The 15961-nt window shown below is 36.0% G+C and overlaps 1 protein-coding gene across 1 annotated transcript in view; it reads right to left on the bottom strand.

Moving 5' to 3' along the window:
• Window positions 1-475: 475 nt before the first annotated feature.
• Window positions 476-15961, bottom strand: part of l(1)G0289 (plexin domain containing lethal (1) G0289) — a 49446-nt gene continuing 33960 nt past the window's right edge. The window contains exons 3-8 of the mRNA XM_074174864.1: window positions 10683-11000; window positions 6375-6506; window positions 5789-6191; window positions 4996-5147; window positions 3231-3569; window positions 476-1466 (exon numbers count right to left, since the gene is read on the bottom strand). Of these exons, the coding sequence (XP_074030965.1) occupies window positions 1398-1466; window positions 3231-3569; window positions 4996-5147; window positions 5789-6191; window positions 6375-6506; window positions 10683-11000 (1413 nt within the window). The 3' untranslated portion in view covers window positions 476-1397. The remainder of the gene's footprint in view (window positions 1467-3230; window positions 3570-4995; window positions 5148-5788; window positions 6192-6374; window positions 6507-10682; window positions 11001-15961) is intronic.

Below are 15961 nucleotides of genomic sequence, written 5' to 3'. Positions count from 1 at the left end.
TTACTAAAATATGGTGAAACTTATGGATTGATAGGGACTTTGTGCATTTTCTTCTTTCCTTGCACCTCAAACAGGCTGGTTTTTCATCTCCATCCAGGGTTTTCTCTTTTGTGAAGAAATCCAAGCATTGTGACAAACTCAATTGGCCAGTTCTTTGTGCTATAGGGAGAGAAAAATCCCCTCTTCAATTTGATTTTTTCTCCTTTTAATAAAGTATTTATCTGTCAACAATTTTGTTTATGGTTTTCAATTCTCTTTGTTTGTAATGTAATAGGTTCTTTAATTTTTTTTGTATTTCATTATATAGTTCATCTAAATCTATTGATATGTGGAATTATTTCGCAGTGTTTTTCTTTCAGTATATTATTATCAAACTCGGCCACAGTTTTCTGCTTGATTTGCCAAGTGATCAAAATTCAATTGAGACTGAAGTGATGATGATCATAACCAGAAATAGATGGACATAAAATATAAATCGATTTAAATTCAAATATATTTAAAATTCAATAAACGTACATATAAACAATTGTAAGCTCAATAAACATACACACTTTTCAGTTAGAATCAAGGAAGATAGAGCCAATATATAAAACACTACACAACTTAAAGTCTACATAAAACAATTTGAAGGAAATCAGGAAAAGTGATTTCCAAGTAGATACTAATAAAATTTTCAATGCTATTCTAAACATGGTTGTAAAATGCATCAACTATCAAATAATAATAAGAATAAGACATACCACTGGATTTTCAAATTACTCAAAATCAGTTCTGCAGTTCCGATGTTCAGCTATTCGGAATGCTCGAACATTTCTCCAGTTTACTCTAATATGGTTAACGGAATGGTTACAAAAATAAGAATAGTTGAATTCACTTACATTTCCTATATACATCAATAACACTATCAAAATCTAGATATGTACAATAAATATTATGAGTAAAGGCACCTGAAAAGCAGTTTGATTGAACCACAATTTGGACGTTAAAGTATCAATTTTTTTTTCTATCACAGAAGACCCATACTCTGATGGTATAAAACTATTATTATAGCCCGTCACTGCACATGTGAATGTTATGACTCATGCTGAAATGCACTTCAGATGTGACTGACAACAAATTAAATGAAATGATTTTATAGTGTGATTCGATGTTTAAAACTTGTCCCCTTCAGTCGTTTAACGAAAAGTTCATTCAATGACCTTCAAAATGAGAAAATACCTACAAAATGTATCAAAAATAATTATTCAATTCATCACTAATACAAACAACTCTTGTTGAGGACCTCTGTTTGTTCTGAAAGGAATTTTCACAGAAATCCAATATAACTATCAAGGCAACAACTTGATTTTCATTTTAGCTGAAGTTTTCATTTCAAAAGAACAATTTTTTCAATGACATCACATATGAATGGTGGCAGCAGTATATCTAGCTTCTCCTCTTCTCCAACTCCATTGGCTTGGTCGGTACTGAAACAAAAACTTGGTGTTAATAAACCATTTAGGTTAAGTTGAAAAACAGCATAGGTTAAGTTGAAAAACAGCACAAGCTGAACTTCGCCTTTCATCGATTGTTACACTGTTTTAAATTTGTAATTATTCGCTGAATAAAGCCGATTATTATATTATTATTCTCTCATTGAATTCCAAATATATGTTAGAAATATGAGTTGCTATGCTAGGCAAGAGATGGCGCCATCAGTAACCTTGATCAAAGAATACAAAGCCCATAGAAGCTCAGGAGTGTCACCCAAAAATTTTAGTGCTCACTCTGACCACCAGAGGGCGATGGTAGTAGGATGTCAGTATTAAATGTGATTACCAACAGAACTGGAAAGCAGTTGCTGACAAACCAGTTGACTCTTTTTAGTTTAATTTTGGCGTACATCCTGACTTCTATATGATCCGGCCGACTGGTTGTCAGCGACTGTTAGCTACCCAATTCTGTTGATATGGTTAACAGATTATAGTGTATCTTTAATCGAAAAATGTTTTAATAAAGGGCTATCAAATAAAAACGTTCTTGACTTATATGAATCAAAACTATAAAATAACAGGAGAAATTTTTAAAAAGCTATTTATGTAGGTACACAACTGATGGTTACATGAAATGTTGTAATCTGAAACATGTACCAGATGAGTGAAGTACCTATGTAGAATGGCTCAAAGTAGTTACAATTTTTATAAATAAATTGAATACCATCCTGAATATGCATCGGTGGTACTGTCAAAAGTTCCAGGTAATGAAAGACGAAGCCCAAAACTCTAATATTCAACAAGAAATATTGTGATCAAAATTCAAACAGATCCATTTGAGTTGTTAATCCCAGTTTAAGAATTTAGGTACATTTTGAATTCAAATGCACTCATCATTATTTCAATATTATAAAGCAGTGAAATTCAGAATAATTTTGACATGTATACCATATTTCTTATCATGATACCATTATCTATAATTTTCATTTATAAACTAATGAATAATCTGATTGACTGTCCCGAACTACTCTCTCACTTCAACTTTCATGTTCCACGAATTAATTCTAGAAATGTACTGACTTTTCATCTACCAAATTCTAGAACAAACATATTACTCAAGTCACCAGTTGTTGCAATGAGCAAACTTTACAATCAACTCTGTGAAAATCTCGACATTTATTATGAACCTATTGGTCAAGTTAAGAACCATGTTAAGAAACTTTTACACTCTTGTCAAAATACATGAGCCCAAATTGAAAGTTACTCTACCATGTGAGCTTATTACTACTACTGTATTACTGCTGAATTATATTTTTTTGTAATACACCTGAACTATATTTTTACTTGTTAGCTCTACATCTGACTTATGGTTTTTTCAATTACTCTCCTAGCTTACTGCACACAAGTTTTTCAACTAATTTTTTGCTTAACTCTCCTAAATGTATATGTATATGTGTATATATATAGGCAGATATAAAACTGTAACATGCTTGCTAATGATATGAATATGTCTTGTTATTGGGATTTATTCCTGTTTAGACAGTAAACAATTCTTTTTTTTATTATCAACTTCATAATTTTTCTGGCAACCCATTTATATCCCATATATCAATGTTCTTGTCATAAAAAGTTATCCTAACCTCAATTTTTTGTGCTTTTTGAAGTTCACTGAAAACACATCACACGGGTTAAACAAACCAGTCTTTCAAATTCGAGCGGTTCACTTGGTATCTTATAAACAAATATCTATTGACTTACCCTTATCAAAATTTGCCCACTGGTGGTGTGAGGATTCCTGTAAGCGTAAATGACCCAAAACGCAAGTCCAGATACCATGGCTACCAGAAAAAGTATGGCTAGTACTCCAGATACGCCAACTTTCTGCTTGGCAGAATTTCCAGCCAAAGCCTTAGGTCCATCGTTGACATCGTGATTCAACAAATTTGGCTCATCTTGTTGATACACATGAGGTTCGGAATGGACCGAACACAGAGATTCGTTGATGAAACTGCTTTTATCGCAGCCTAACGCCACCCAATTTTGACGATGTCTATCATATCCTTCTGAACATTTATTCATCAATGGACACCAGCGACACTAAAAAACGGTTTGTTTAAAATATTGAGAATATCATAATGAGCATCCAATATAAATGAAGACTAAGAAAAAGTTGACCAACAAGTGCCTGACAGTAATGAACCGTCTGGGAAGTGGGTATAGCCTACACAAAGTCAATCTGAACAGCTAAATTAAGGACTAATGTACTGGGTCTGCTAAATTTACTAGTTAGTACCATATAAAACCTCCCACAAAAAAAATAAATGATCGGACCTCGTATGAATAAAAAAAACCACGCCGCCCATGGCATACAAAGAAACTGCAGACGTTCGGTAACTGTATAGTTTTTATGCCGTTCGAATTGACTTCATATATACTATATTTCCCGGACCATTTGAGAAAATAGCATTTTCCCAGCCTAGTCCGGGAAGTAAAAATCACATTATTGCAGTTGTGAATATGAAAATCTTAGTAGGTATGGTTGCAGTTAAACATTACCATAGCGGCGAAATAACGACTGACAGCTATTTGGCGTGAGTTGAAATTTTGATTTTTGAAGGTTTAAAACCTTGAACTATTAAAAGCAGCTGCTGCTACAGGACAATTGTTGCCTGAAAAACCAAAGTCTAGGTACTAAAACCTTTATGATTTGTTCTCTAAATAGATGGATACGAAGAACTGCAAATCTATTACAGAGGATGTGATTTTGGTCTATTTGACGCAAAAATCTCAAACCGTCAAATCCTCTACCTATTGGAGCATGTACTCTTTGTTGAAAAGTTCCATTTCAGTGAAGAAAAATGTAAACACAGCCACACTCTCAAAGGTTACCAAGAACCCAACTATAAAAATTACACAGGTCACATCATTCGTCGAACTTGAGGGACATTATTTGCTGATAATGATGGAAACATCACAAATTCAAAGAGACACGGAGTCTGGACGTCTACCAATGTTGCTGAAGGTTATATAGACAATTCACTCACAGGCACAATGTAAATTGGCAAGACCATTCAAAAATTATCAAATGAAAGCAATCAATGTGAAACAGAAAGTTTACCTTCTTGTTTTGACTTCAGCTAAAGGCAATAAAATATACCAAGCGTTTCAAACAACTTGAATCTCTTCAATATTAGCAATTTCTCAAATATTTCTGTTAGTTTCTACTGATACCCATCTTCTGATCGAATTTCAACATTCAATACAAATGAGAATTAATTGTGTCGGCAATACATTTGAAAACAGTTTTTTTGGACTAGGGATTTTTGTTAACTCGTCCAAAAAAACAGTACTTTCCGGGCTCGTAACGTACATTACCATTTCTTATTTTGAGTTTATGAAAAAAGTATTTTATAAGGAGTTGAAATTAAGAGATAAGGGTTAGATAAAATTTTTGAAGTTCTTAGGCTGCCATTATTGTTTTCATATTTTTTATTATAGCTGTAAATTATCGAAGTCTACTTACAGTAACGGTCAGTTCTCTAGTAAGGCATGTTTTACAGTCGCGGGCGTCCTGGCAAGTGGGTAAGGCTTTCAAAATGATAGTGGTCCAGTTTTTGATATATGTTTTGTTGAAGTGGACCCTGTCGTATTCGTATATTGTTTTTCTGCGTACCACTGAAATTAAATGAATTATAATATATACCAACAGCAATTATACTTGACAACATGTTTCAAATGCTACCAACAGAAACTTTTTCAAAAAGTTTGTCTGAAAAAAGTGATGATTGTCTTGGTATTTTACATTTCAACATTTTCACTTATTACTTTGGTATTAAGTATAAATTGATTTCAATAATTTGAAAATATCAGTAAATTGGTTTTATATTTTGAAAAATGCGATTTAAATATTTCTGCTCATCCAATTCAAGTGAGTTTAAACTGTGAACTTCTGTGAAAAGCATGTACCGCTTGTAAACATTCTTCTGACTCAGAGTTCAATCACCATATGTATGCCACTGTCAATATATCTAAAGGTTTTCTGATTTGATCAGAACTGAATGGGAATCAATCTTTGATTATAAAAAGTGAAATAACTGAACTGTTTTTCCAAATCATTATGTTTACTTATATTTCACAGTGAGGCAGTATATAGTATTCTTTTTTTCAATGTGTTTTCGTATTAACTTCTGTTTGAAACTGTAGAATTATCATCATGTAATATTTACGCATGCAGTAAAAGAACGATCATGCACATTTGTTCAATAACTTAACCTCTTTTCTATAATACACATGAAACTTATAAATTCAATACTTACAGAATACAGTTTGATCCATTATATACGCATCTGATAATCCAACTTTCACAGGATGATGGAGTTCTTGGATTTCATTTACGAGTAAAGGCACATGCTTGTACACAAAAACGATATCACCGTTTTTGAACAGAGTTACTTGGAAAGTGAAAGAGCCGTCTTCAGGTTTGTCCTGAAGGGTGACTTTTTCCCATTCTACAGTGAATGCGGTTCCATTGTCAACATATTTGATGAAACTGTCATTAGATAAGCTGGTGTCAAAATTTGCCATCAGAGGAGCTATGTATTGGGTTGCTGCCAGCCAAGAGTGTACGTAATCTCCTGTATATAAGAACCCACCGGTTGCTATGGTTACATTCTCGATGAGATGGCCATAGAATGGAAACTCGAATGATAACTTGACAGTCTGAAAAAATGATTTGTTTGAAAAGTCACCTCATGTTGTGCAGCTACAAAAATTGAAAGACACTATCAATATATTGAAAAACAACTGAAACTGATCATAGGTCTTAAAAAGACCATGAATGTTCAATTATGAGGTTATAATATACAAAATTTTGTGCAGTGCCGTTGCACATTATACACTTACCGCTGCCCTTCTGTGTGACTGAGACAAAAGTTCATTTACTTTAACGTCTGGTCGATTGGTCATGTCAACCCAGTAGATGTGTCCTACGCTAGCATCATCCACAACTGAACTATTGTAAAAATGATTGGAGTCCTGGAAATGATTAATTTTATTCATTTATCTTGATGACAAAGGCATTTTTTTATTGTAGAACGTAATGTACTGTTGTAAATTCTCCACTGAAAGAAAATAACGCCGCCGCTGGTTTTCGTCAATCAATTGTGACTTGGCAAAGGTCACGCTCAACCCCACTTGCGGTTCTCTATAGTTCTAGATGTCGCGTCGCTTCGGGAGGATTCCATAAACTTCTCTATCAGCTTCCAGCGACTTCCATTGCGATATATAAACACTACCAACAGGCAGATGAAGAGCAAGTCTAGTTGATCGTGCGGTACAAAGTGAGCTAATAAAGCAATAGGCATTCGAGTAACAGTCTGAAGTTCAATTGAAGTTTTTGTGTTTTATTAGCAGTGTAGTTGTGAAATAAAGTGAAGTTACAGTGGAGTCAATTATAATCAAACCCACAGGGAAAACGTAACAGTATACTAAAGGTTCTAAACCTCTTAATTTGCTAATGTCAGATTACCTGTTCAATGAACTTGGGACTTTTTGAAATCAGAATTAAGGCAAGTGTTTTGCAGTTCAGACAACAAAGTTGCTGTAAGTTACTAACAAATACCTGACATCTTATTAACAAGTTTCCATCATTGAAACTTCTCTTTCGTGCGATTTTTCGACGGTTCACAATCAATGGAATCGACAGAGACCTCAATTCTCGACATCAACCGTCGGCGAAATTCATCCTGTCTCTCACTGCAGCTTTCACAGCCAGGCAACTAGTTGTAAAGTAGAGCCATAGGTCTCAGCAGTGGTGTTAGACTGAACCACGGATGCATTGCGGTGTTTCGACTCGCCGTAGGTGTCATCAGTGATGTTAGACTCAACCACGAATGCATTGCGGTGTTTCGACCCGCCATAGGTCTCATCAGTGGTATTAGACCGAACCACGAATGCATTGCTGGACTCAACTGTCCTTAGAGGACTGACTGACTGACTTCAACACGGCTCGACTGCATATATGAAAAATTACTTTCAAAATACGAATTTTAGTATTCGTATGAAACAGGAGCAACGATTTATATTCGTTTTAATTCAACTGTTTCTCAGTTTTTATGCCTCGAGAGGAATAATGACTGTAAGACTGAAGACTGCCTAGCATTCAACTTGTTCATCGTTTTTCGTACCGAGGGAAATGATCCATATTATTTTGATGATTAAAAGTACATAAAGGCATACAATCAGAGATATTCAGGAAAGAGATGATGAAAAGGTTGAATGTCAATGCATACTTTATGGGGGAAAAAAAAATAATCTTTTTAAAAACATAAAAAAATAGTAAATACATTCATTTTCTAAACTAATAAAGTAGATATTTCGAACGAGACTGAAAAATTTTCGAAGTATTTGAAAAATTTCTGTGGCGACGACCTGGTGTGTGAACTTGTCCTGGTTGGAGGATAAACAGACTCACAACTTGTTTTGAAAACATGATTCAGATAATATAATATAATGAATTCTTTAAAACTGGTTGACATTGATTGGGGCAATTAATATTTTCCAATGTGTTTCGAACAAAATGTTTACTACACGATTTGCAATGCTGATATTATTGTAGAAGATAGAAAGGCTAATCATGACGGCAAGTTTGAATTACTGATTTTGCCCTACTTTTTTCTTATTGAATTCTTATCAGTAAATATTTATTAACTTATAATTGGGAAAATCCCAATTTAGATTACAAAAGTATTAATAGCCTACTTCCATGAAGAGAGAAAATTATCAAAGGTTTTCCGTACCTATATCTCTTCAAGGAACACTATCATTTATTATTAATGCTCATTGTGAAGCTAATTTTCTGGTGTATTTTTCAGTTCAAAAAGTAATAGTTCCGTACGACTAAGATACATGATGGTTTTTCAGTTTTTTGCTATTACATTTCAAGACTTTATTCTTGTATTTTCCAGAAGAAATTTTCGAAAAACTACTCCATGAACTTGTGAATGTGGCAATGAAATGAGTGAAGATTGATAATCTCTACCAGTAATACGATATTACTTATTGCTATTCAACTATTCTTCTGTTTCATATAGTATTCAATATTTTAAATAACCGGTATTTGGTCTTCACTCACAGTGAAGTCAGCAAATTTTTGGTAGTGAAGGAAACAGCAGCACCTGTTTCAGTAAAAAAAAATTTACACATTTTGCAGATTGATGTAAGACACCAGAACAAACCTAACAACTCCGGACAAGCGTTTCGTTAACCAAGTTAGCATCATCAGGAGATGCATTTATCTCCTGATGATGCTAACTTGGTTAACGAAACGCTCGTCTGGAGTTGTTAGGTTCTTAGGCCAGCTGCTTCCTTGGCTAAAGAGTCGTCAATGCGATTACTTTTACTCCTGTCGTGCCCTTTAATCCACCTCAGGATAATGTTATTATCTACCGAGGCTTTGGCTGAATCTTGGTGGCACTCTAGTGCTAGCCCTGAGGTAACACGTTGTCTGTTCAAGGCTAATAGGCCCATAACTATCTGCACTGGCTGTTGCCAGTGCAGATAATTATGTTTTTGCCAGAAATTCCTTTCCTGGTTATTTTTTGTGGCGATTGAGATAACAGCCAGTTCTGTTTGGACCACGCTCGTATTTTTTCCCATTCCCCACATGTTCCTTAGGCTTAGTGATCTGGAGTACACTCCACATCTTTGGTTTTTGAGCCGTCTGTATATATGCGTATGGAATTTGTAGCATCTGACTCTATGTTCTGTTTTATTTGTATTTTGTAGAGTTTATTAAACACAAACCTTGGTTCAATTGCATCACTGGCTGCCTGCAGCAGAGGTTGCGCAGTAAGCGCGTCATAGGCTCAGCCTCAATTGACCCAGTCCTACTTTGAGGTTTACACCAGCCATGCACAATCGTAACATGGCTATTAACACATCCTCCTTAACGTACAGGTCCAGAGGGGTCAGACCAGTAATTAATTCCATTGCCGCGGTTGGTGTTGTTCTCATGGCTCCTGGGATGTTAAAACAAGCCAGTCGCGTACACACACACAAACACTTTAAAGATAGGAAGTGCTCAAAGAAAGACTCTATAGTTCAGGGATGGCCAACCGGTCGATCGCGACCATTAGTCCAGTCGGTCGTGGCAAGGAAAAAATATAAATAAATAGACCAGACTGCACAACGTAATTATCAACTACTACAGCATCATCAAGGATCATATGGAAAAACATCTGTACCTACAATTTCATTTCTGAGGAGTACACGACAAAAATTAGGGCAGTGGTAGCAGACTTCGAAATTCGCTTTAGCGATTTCAAAAAAATTGAGAAATTGGTTCAATTCATCAGTTTTCCGTTTAATGATTCCATTGATCATAGTGATATCTATGAATTGACTAGAAAATTCGCAGATATAATTCAAATGGAGCACATGATGTTACAAAACGAAATTATTACTCTGCGCTGCGACATATTTCTAAAAAGCAAGATTTCTGGGCATTGTTTCCAACGAAAAATATCCAAATTTGAAGAAATGTGTTGAGAACAACTTCATTCGTGTTTTGGTTCAACATATTCATGTGAGTCAGCATTTTTCTACTTAAAACAAACAAAAAATAAACACCGTTCTCGCTTGACAGACGCTCCTACATTGGATTCTTTAAGGTTGGCAATTTCCAACTACAAACCTGATTTTGCTAAACTAGTGGAAGATACTGCGACGCAATGCTTACACTAATATATAGATAGGACCTATAAATGTTGATCAAACATCAACTCAGACTTCCATTCCAAAGTTTTAAGTAAATTTAAGGAAACAATCTTATATGACGAAAAGGAACTCCCAAGACTGTTCAATAAAAAATGGTTTATGATTGTGTACTAAACACTATGCTGTTTCATTTAAGATTTCAAGAAGTATGTAAGTGGAAGATCGCACAGGGTTTCGTTAGTAAACAGTAGATCTTATGTCTAATCAAGTTGGTAACCCCTGCTACAGTTGTTTCGAAAGAGCTTTTACTTCCAGTCTGTATCTGAAAGTAACTTCTATGCATGATTTGCACATCCCTGTTACCTAAAAATTTAATGCAAACCATCATACATTCTTCCTTCCTTCAGAGGTTTCCCAATTTTTTAATAAAGATGGAGAAGTAGAAGCCGGAAAAATGTTTTCCCATATTTATCCTGCAGTTGAATTTATACTTACCGTTTTCAAATTAGTAATGTTGTGATTTGTCAAGGATTGGTTGAATTTTCTGCCGCCTTCTTCTGTATCAATGTCACTAGGATATTTTGGTATACTGAAATCCTTGTCGTCGTCGTCGTCGGCTTCGTCAGTAGCATTAACACCATCAGTGCTTTTGATGTTATGGAGTAAAGGCAGTACTGTAGTAACTGAAGTGACGTTTCTGCGAATGCCGGTTCCATTCTCGCCGAGATTTTTCGCGAAGGTGTTTCTCAGAACAGTCGAGAAATTACTGCTAGCAAGTACAGAACCGGTGGATTTCGGTGGCGTACTCACTACCTGAAAATAAAATACAGAAAGTGAGTTCAAATGTGAAACTTTTCAAGAAACTTAAAACTGTTAACGAAGTTAATCTACGAGGGTGGTCCGAAAAATTTCCGAAGAGGGTAGCATAGTATAAAAGCTAGTCATTTTCGTTGTTCATCTGTTGACAGTTACTCAACAAAGTTTCCGCCATTTTGAACGCGCAGTTATTACGTAACAGTCATTTCAGTGAGTGGTTTTATGAAGGCAATACGTCTACGCAAATCAAAGATGAGTTGGATTCTCTGTATGGGAGACTCTGCACCATAATTTACCACAGTGAAATTTTGGGCAGATGGATTTAAACGTGGCCCTAGGTTAGGATAGGTTAGGTCTAAGGTGAGTGGGTCTATTCGACCCTCCACCGCAACCCGCAAGGGTTATTGTGGCTCACACCTATTCACACTCGGTCAAATAAACCCAGCTTCTTAACGAAGCCGATTAGTTTGTATGGTGAGTGGTCTTTCAGGTCAGATGGTAAGAGTACGGCTCTGCCGAACTCTAAAGAACCTGATTCAGTCCCCAGCGGGGCAGACACAAAGTAAATGCTCTGCTGTTCAACCAACAGTCTGTTGGTTGAACAGCAGCAGTTGGTTGAACAACAGTCTGCATTAACTTGATTTGTGCAATTGGCAATGTGCACAAGTCTGTATGCAGTCCATCTAGCCTCTCTCTCCAGAAAAATGTGGAGAGGAAGTAGATCTAGAAGGGTCTCCATGACCGCTGACGGTGTGGTACTGATGGCATCACTGATAGCCAGACACGCCTGTTTCTGTAAGCCAGAGAGCTTCGCTTGGGCCGTTTTCTGTAAAGCCTTCGGCCATCAGGCAATTGCACCATAAGTGATCATTGGTCTAATAATCATCACATAAATCCAGTGGATTTGTTCGGGACCTAAACCCCAAGTGTTATCACATGTCCATAGAGACAGTCTGGCTTTGTGTAAAACTTTTTCCAAGTGAGCGTTCCAGGTGAGTCTTTTATCAAGGACAATGCCAAGATATTTCACCTCCGTTCCAAATGGAATGACCACACCATTAAGGGAAAGTGGCGTTAGATCATTTAATTTTCTCCTCTTGGTGAAGGGGATTAACACAGTTTTGCTGAGGTTGACAGACATCTGCTCCCTCAGGTACCAACTGTGAACAACGTCCAACGCGCTTTGGATGATAGATAGATAGATAGATAGATAGATAACTTTATTACCTCATTAGCCACATAAGTGTAGGTTCGTTAGTTACAATCATCGGATACAACCGGATACAATCTTTAAAATCTAACATTATATTGAAAAAAATATAAAAAAAAAGGTAGAATTAATGATATAAAAATGTTAAAGAAACAGTACAATAAACAAGTATTCTTGAATCTACGAATTCTTCGGATTGTCAGCCAGTAGAGTTTTTACAAGCTTCTTGAATCTGTTAACGGTGGTATTTTTTATTTCCTTCGGCAGCAGGTTATAAAAGTAACTCCCTGCCCACTCTGGTGATTTTTTATACGAGAGGTGCATGAAGCTTCTGAGATGTATATTCTCCTGTTTTCTCGTAGAGTATTGATGAAGATCTGAATTTTTTTGTAGGTTGATGATATTCCTATGTGTGTCTATCAATAATGTGAATAAATATATACCTGTTACGGCAAGAATTTTTTGAGATTTAAAAGTTGGTCTACACGATTCACGGTATTCCAGGTTCCGTTCTGTAGCTTGTCCCCATGTGGTGATATTATAGCTAATAGCTGAGTAGGCTAAGGCGTAATAAACGTTTAGCAGGGATGACCTGTTCAAGGTTGATTTCAGTGAATATAGGGCAAAAAACGATTTTTTCAATCTCTGACATACGCTGTTGATTTGATCAGACAGCTACCCTTCCCGACGTGAACCTTGCTAGGATGACAAGGTCATCTGCATAAGCTTGTAGATCAACTTTTTTTCTGTCGAGGGCATCAAGCAGACTATCCATCAGGAGCGACCACAGAAGGGGAGATAGTACCCCATCTTGAGGGCAGCCCCTGGTGGGCCCAATGTCCTCGCCTTGAAGAGTCGTAGTTGCAGTTCTGTTTACTAGCATGGCATAGATCCAGCCAGTTATGGTCTATTCTATACCCTTTCTAGCCAGAGCCAATCCTATAGATTTAGGTAGTGCAAATGTCAAATGCTCCTTCAATATCAAGAAATACAGTAACCGCAATCTCAATGTATCTTTTCAAGTCCTTTCAACATGAAGGATGTAAGCCTGGTTGGTCGTTCCGATTTAGGATGTGGGTCCCTCCGACACACTTTAGGTATATATGCCACCCTTGCTGCCAACCAACTGGGTGGTATATAGTTCCACGCCAAACTAGCTCCTTCAATTTTGTGAGAATAGGTAAAATTATTTCCAGTCCGTTTTGAAGAAGAGCTGAAAGTATATCATCCTCTCCGGGAGATTTGAAACGTGGCCGTAAGAGCTTGGGATACGATGAGCGCCCGGAACGTCTAAAAACTGCAACTATCGACGATAACATCGCTAAAATTCACCAAATGGTGCTAGACGATCGCCGAATCAAAGAGAGAGAGAGAGAGATAGCAGAGGTCTAGATTGGCTAAGAAGACGGTTTCGCTGAAATTTCCTTCGGTGTTTTCAAGTCTACACCAGCTAAGAAAATTAGAATATGCGATGTTGTACTGCTGAGCCAATTTTTTTTTGTAACAATTCAATTGAAGCTCTTTTTGCAGCCTCTTCAATATCGACAGGAACACACAATTCCTCACTATTGTTCTTCATTATGCAAGACATTAAACACCAGCAAGAACTCTAAACGTGACATTAAATAAAACGCGTGAACTGTAAACAATACTGTTTGTTTATCTATTTTATTATGAAACAGGACAGTTGTACAAAAAACTTCGCTTGTTTCGCAAACTTTTTCACTCACAAAATAAAACATTACTATTAACACTCATATCATAAATAGCTTTTAACGGCAGCAGTCTACTTGTATTTAGGTACTCAGTACAGGAGATACTAATCAAACCTTACAAATGGCAGAATTCAACGTCTGTGCATGATAAATCAAGGCAGAAATTGCTCTTCCATCCAACCAGTAATAGAAACTTATATTAATACACATTATTTGCAATCGAACTTAATGAAAAATAGAAGAAAAAAAGAAAAGAAGGGAGAGAAGCGGAAGAAAGAGTAAGAAAAGCAGAAAAGAGAGGCAAAAAACGAATAAATGAGAGTTTGATGTTCTATATGTGAGAAAACATGTCACAAACATAATGATAAATTTGATGATTTCTACATATTTATGATATGTATATGTGTCAACTGATCAATGTTATAAAAGAAGAGAACCGGATTGTAGCATAAATCTCTTCAGATTTTTCTTGAAACTAAGTAGTGGTAGGGATTTCAATTCAATGGGTAGCTGATTATATAAGCGAGCAATGTTATAATAAAAAGATCCTCGAAAAAGAGAAGTTTTATGTTTAGGTGCAGTCAAAAGATGTTTAAATCTCAAATTTAGATTATGTATATCGGTTCTAAAGGACAGTTTTGTGATAGCAGGGGAGCCCACGATGCAAAATGGGGATTTACAAAGCTTAGATAATAAGAAAAAAAAATGTTATATAATATATAAGTTTTCATCGGTGGGGGAAGGGTCTATAGACTTTTGAATATGTAAAAAAAATACTGTTGCATGGACATACTGGAGCACGTCAAATATTGATGGTATCAATGTCCTACGTATTTTTAATAATGTTTGTATGTTCGCGGCCATTATTATAATGTGCAAAAAAAAAAATCGCCATTTTGAAATACTCAAGCGCGTCAGATTAAGATATATATGGTTCATCTTTATGTTCTAGACGTGCTGTCTCATAATCTGACGATTATCTAGAGGTATTCGCCTAATCTGACAAAAATTTTTTTTTTAATTTTTTTTAAATCATTGAACTTAAACAATTAAAAAGCTCAGGAAATAGCATGCAAATAAATAAGTGTATGTTTTTTAAGTAGAATACTTGTATTCACAAGAAATTTTTTTTTCAAAATGCTAAAAAAAATTAGTTTTTATAATCAAATGATTAATTAATCATCATCTTCATCACGAACGAGTGTCTGTGATCAGCTGTGATGGCGTCATGGCAACAGAATTCAGAGTGGTGACGGAGTGAGAGAGTAATAGATAGAGAAAAAGTGAAAAAGGAATAGAGGAAAGACGATTTTCGTTATTTTGGCTTGCGGAAATCGTCAATTATATATTTTTCGTTATCCTTGAATTATTTCCTTCAAAATAAAGAAAATTAGCTACGCTCGACAATGTCGAAATTTTTTCACAACTTTGCTGCCCCCCCCCTTTCTTTACGTCACTCTCAAATTGTCAGATTACTGGAATATACACTTTTCAGCGTGTAGTTAACTCACCCTACCTTAATCTGACGCGCTCGAGAATTTCTGATGATCATTTTTTGTTATAATCTGATCCTTTATCCTTCACGGGCGGCCTTATATATGGGGCTCATATTTGGTGGAGGTACTCAACCGGGTACAAGATATCCCTCTGTATATTAATCTGCCGCGCTTTAGTAAATCCCCAAATCCCCGCTTGGGCTTCCCTATTATGAATAGGTAGGCAGGTTTCCCAGTGGATATGACCTTATGGAATAAACTAGCAGAATGTAGTGTGCGCCTAGCATCTATGTTCAGCCACCCGAGTTGTTCCAAGTATTGAGACACATGCCCACGTCTCCTTACGCCTGTGACGAGTCTTATGCACGAATTCTGCAGTTTTTAAAGTCTCTACCTGTCACATTTCAAGAGTCCTGGATCATAAATAGTATCAGCATAGTTGGCTTGTGATAGTACCGGTGCGTTGCAGAGTAAAATTTTATTTTTTTTTGTTCAAAAGATTTTTACTCGAGTATACTAATTTTAGATTCATATAAC

Source organism: Leptinotarsa decemlineata, unplaced genomic scaffold, assembly GCF_025532065.1.
Source record: "Leptinotarsa decemlineata unplaced genomic scaffold, Ldec_3_MD MMD2_tig00000882_RagTag_RagTag, whole genome shotgun sequence".
Taxonomy (NCBI): Eukaryota; Metazoa; Arthropoda; class Insecta; order Coleoptera; family Chrysomelidae; genus Leptinotarsa; species Leptinotarsa decemlineata.
Note: the sequence above shows the minus strand (reverse complement) of the source record. Positions and strands in the feature narration are given on the sequence as shown.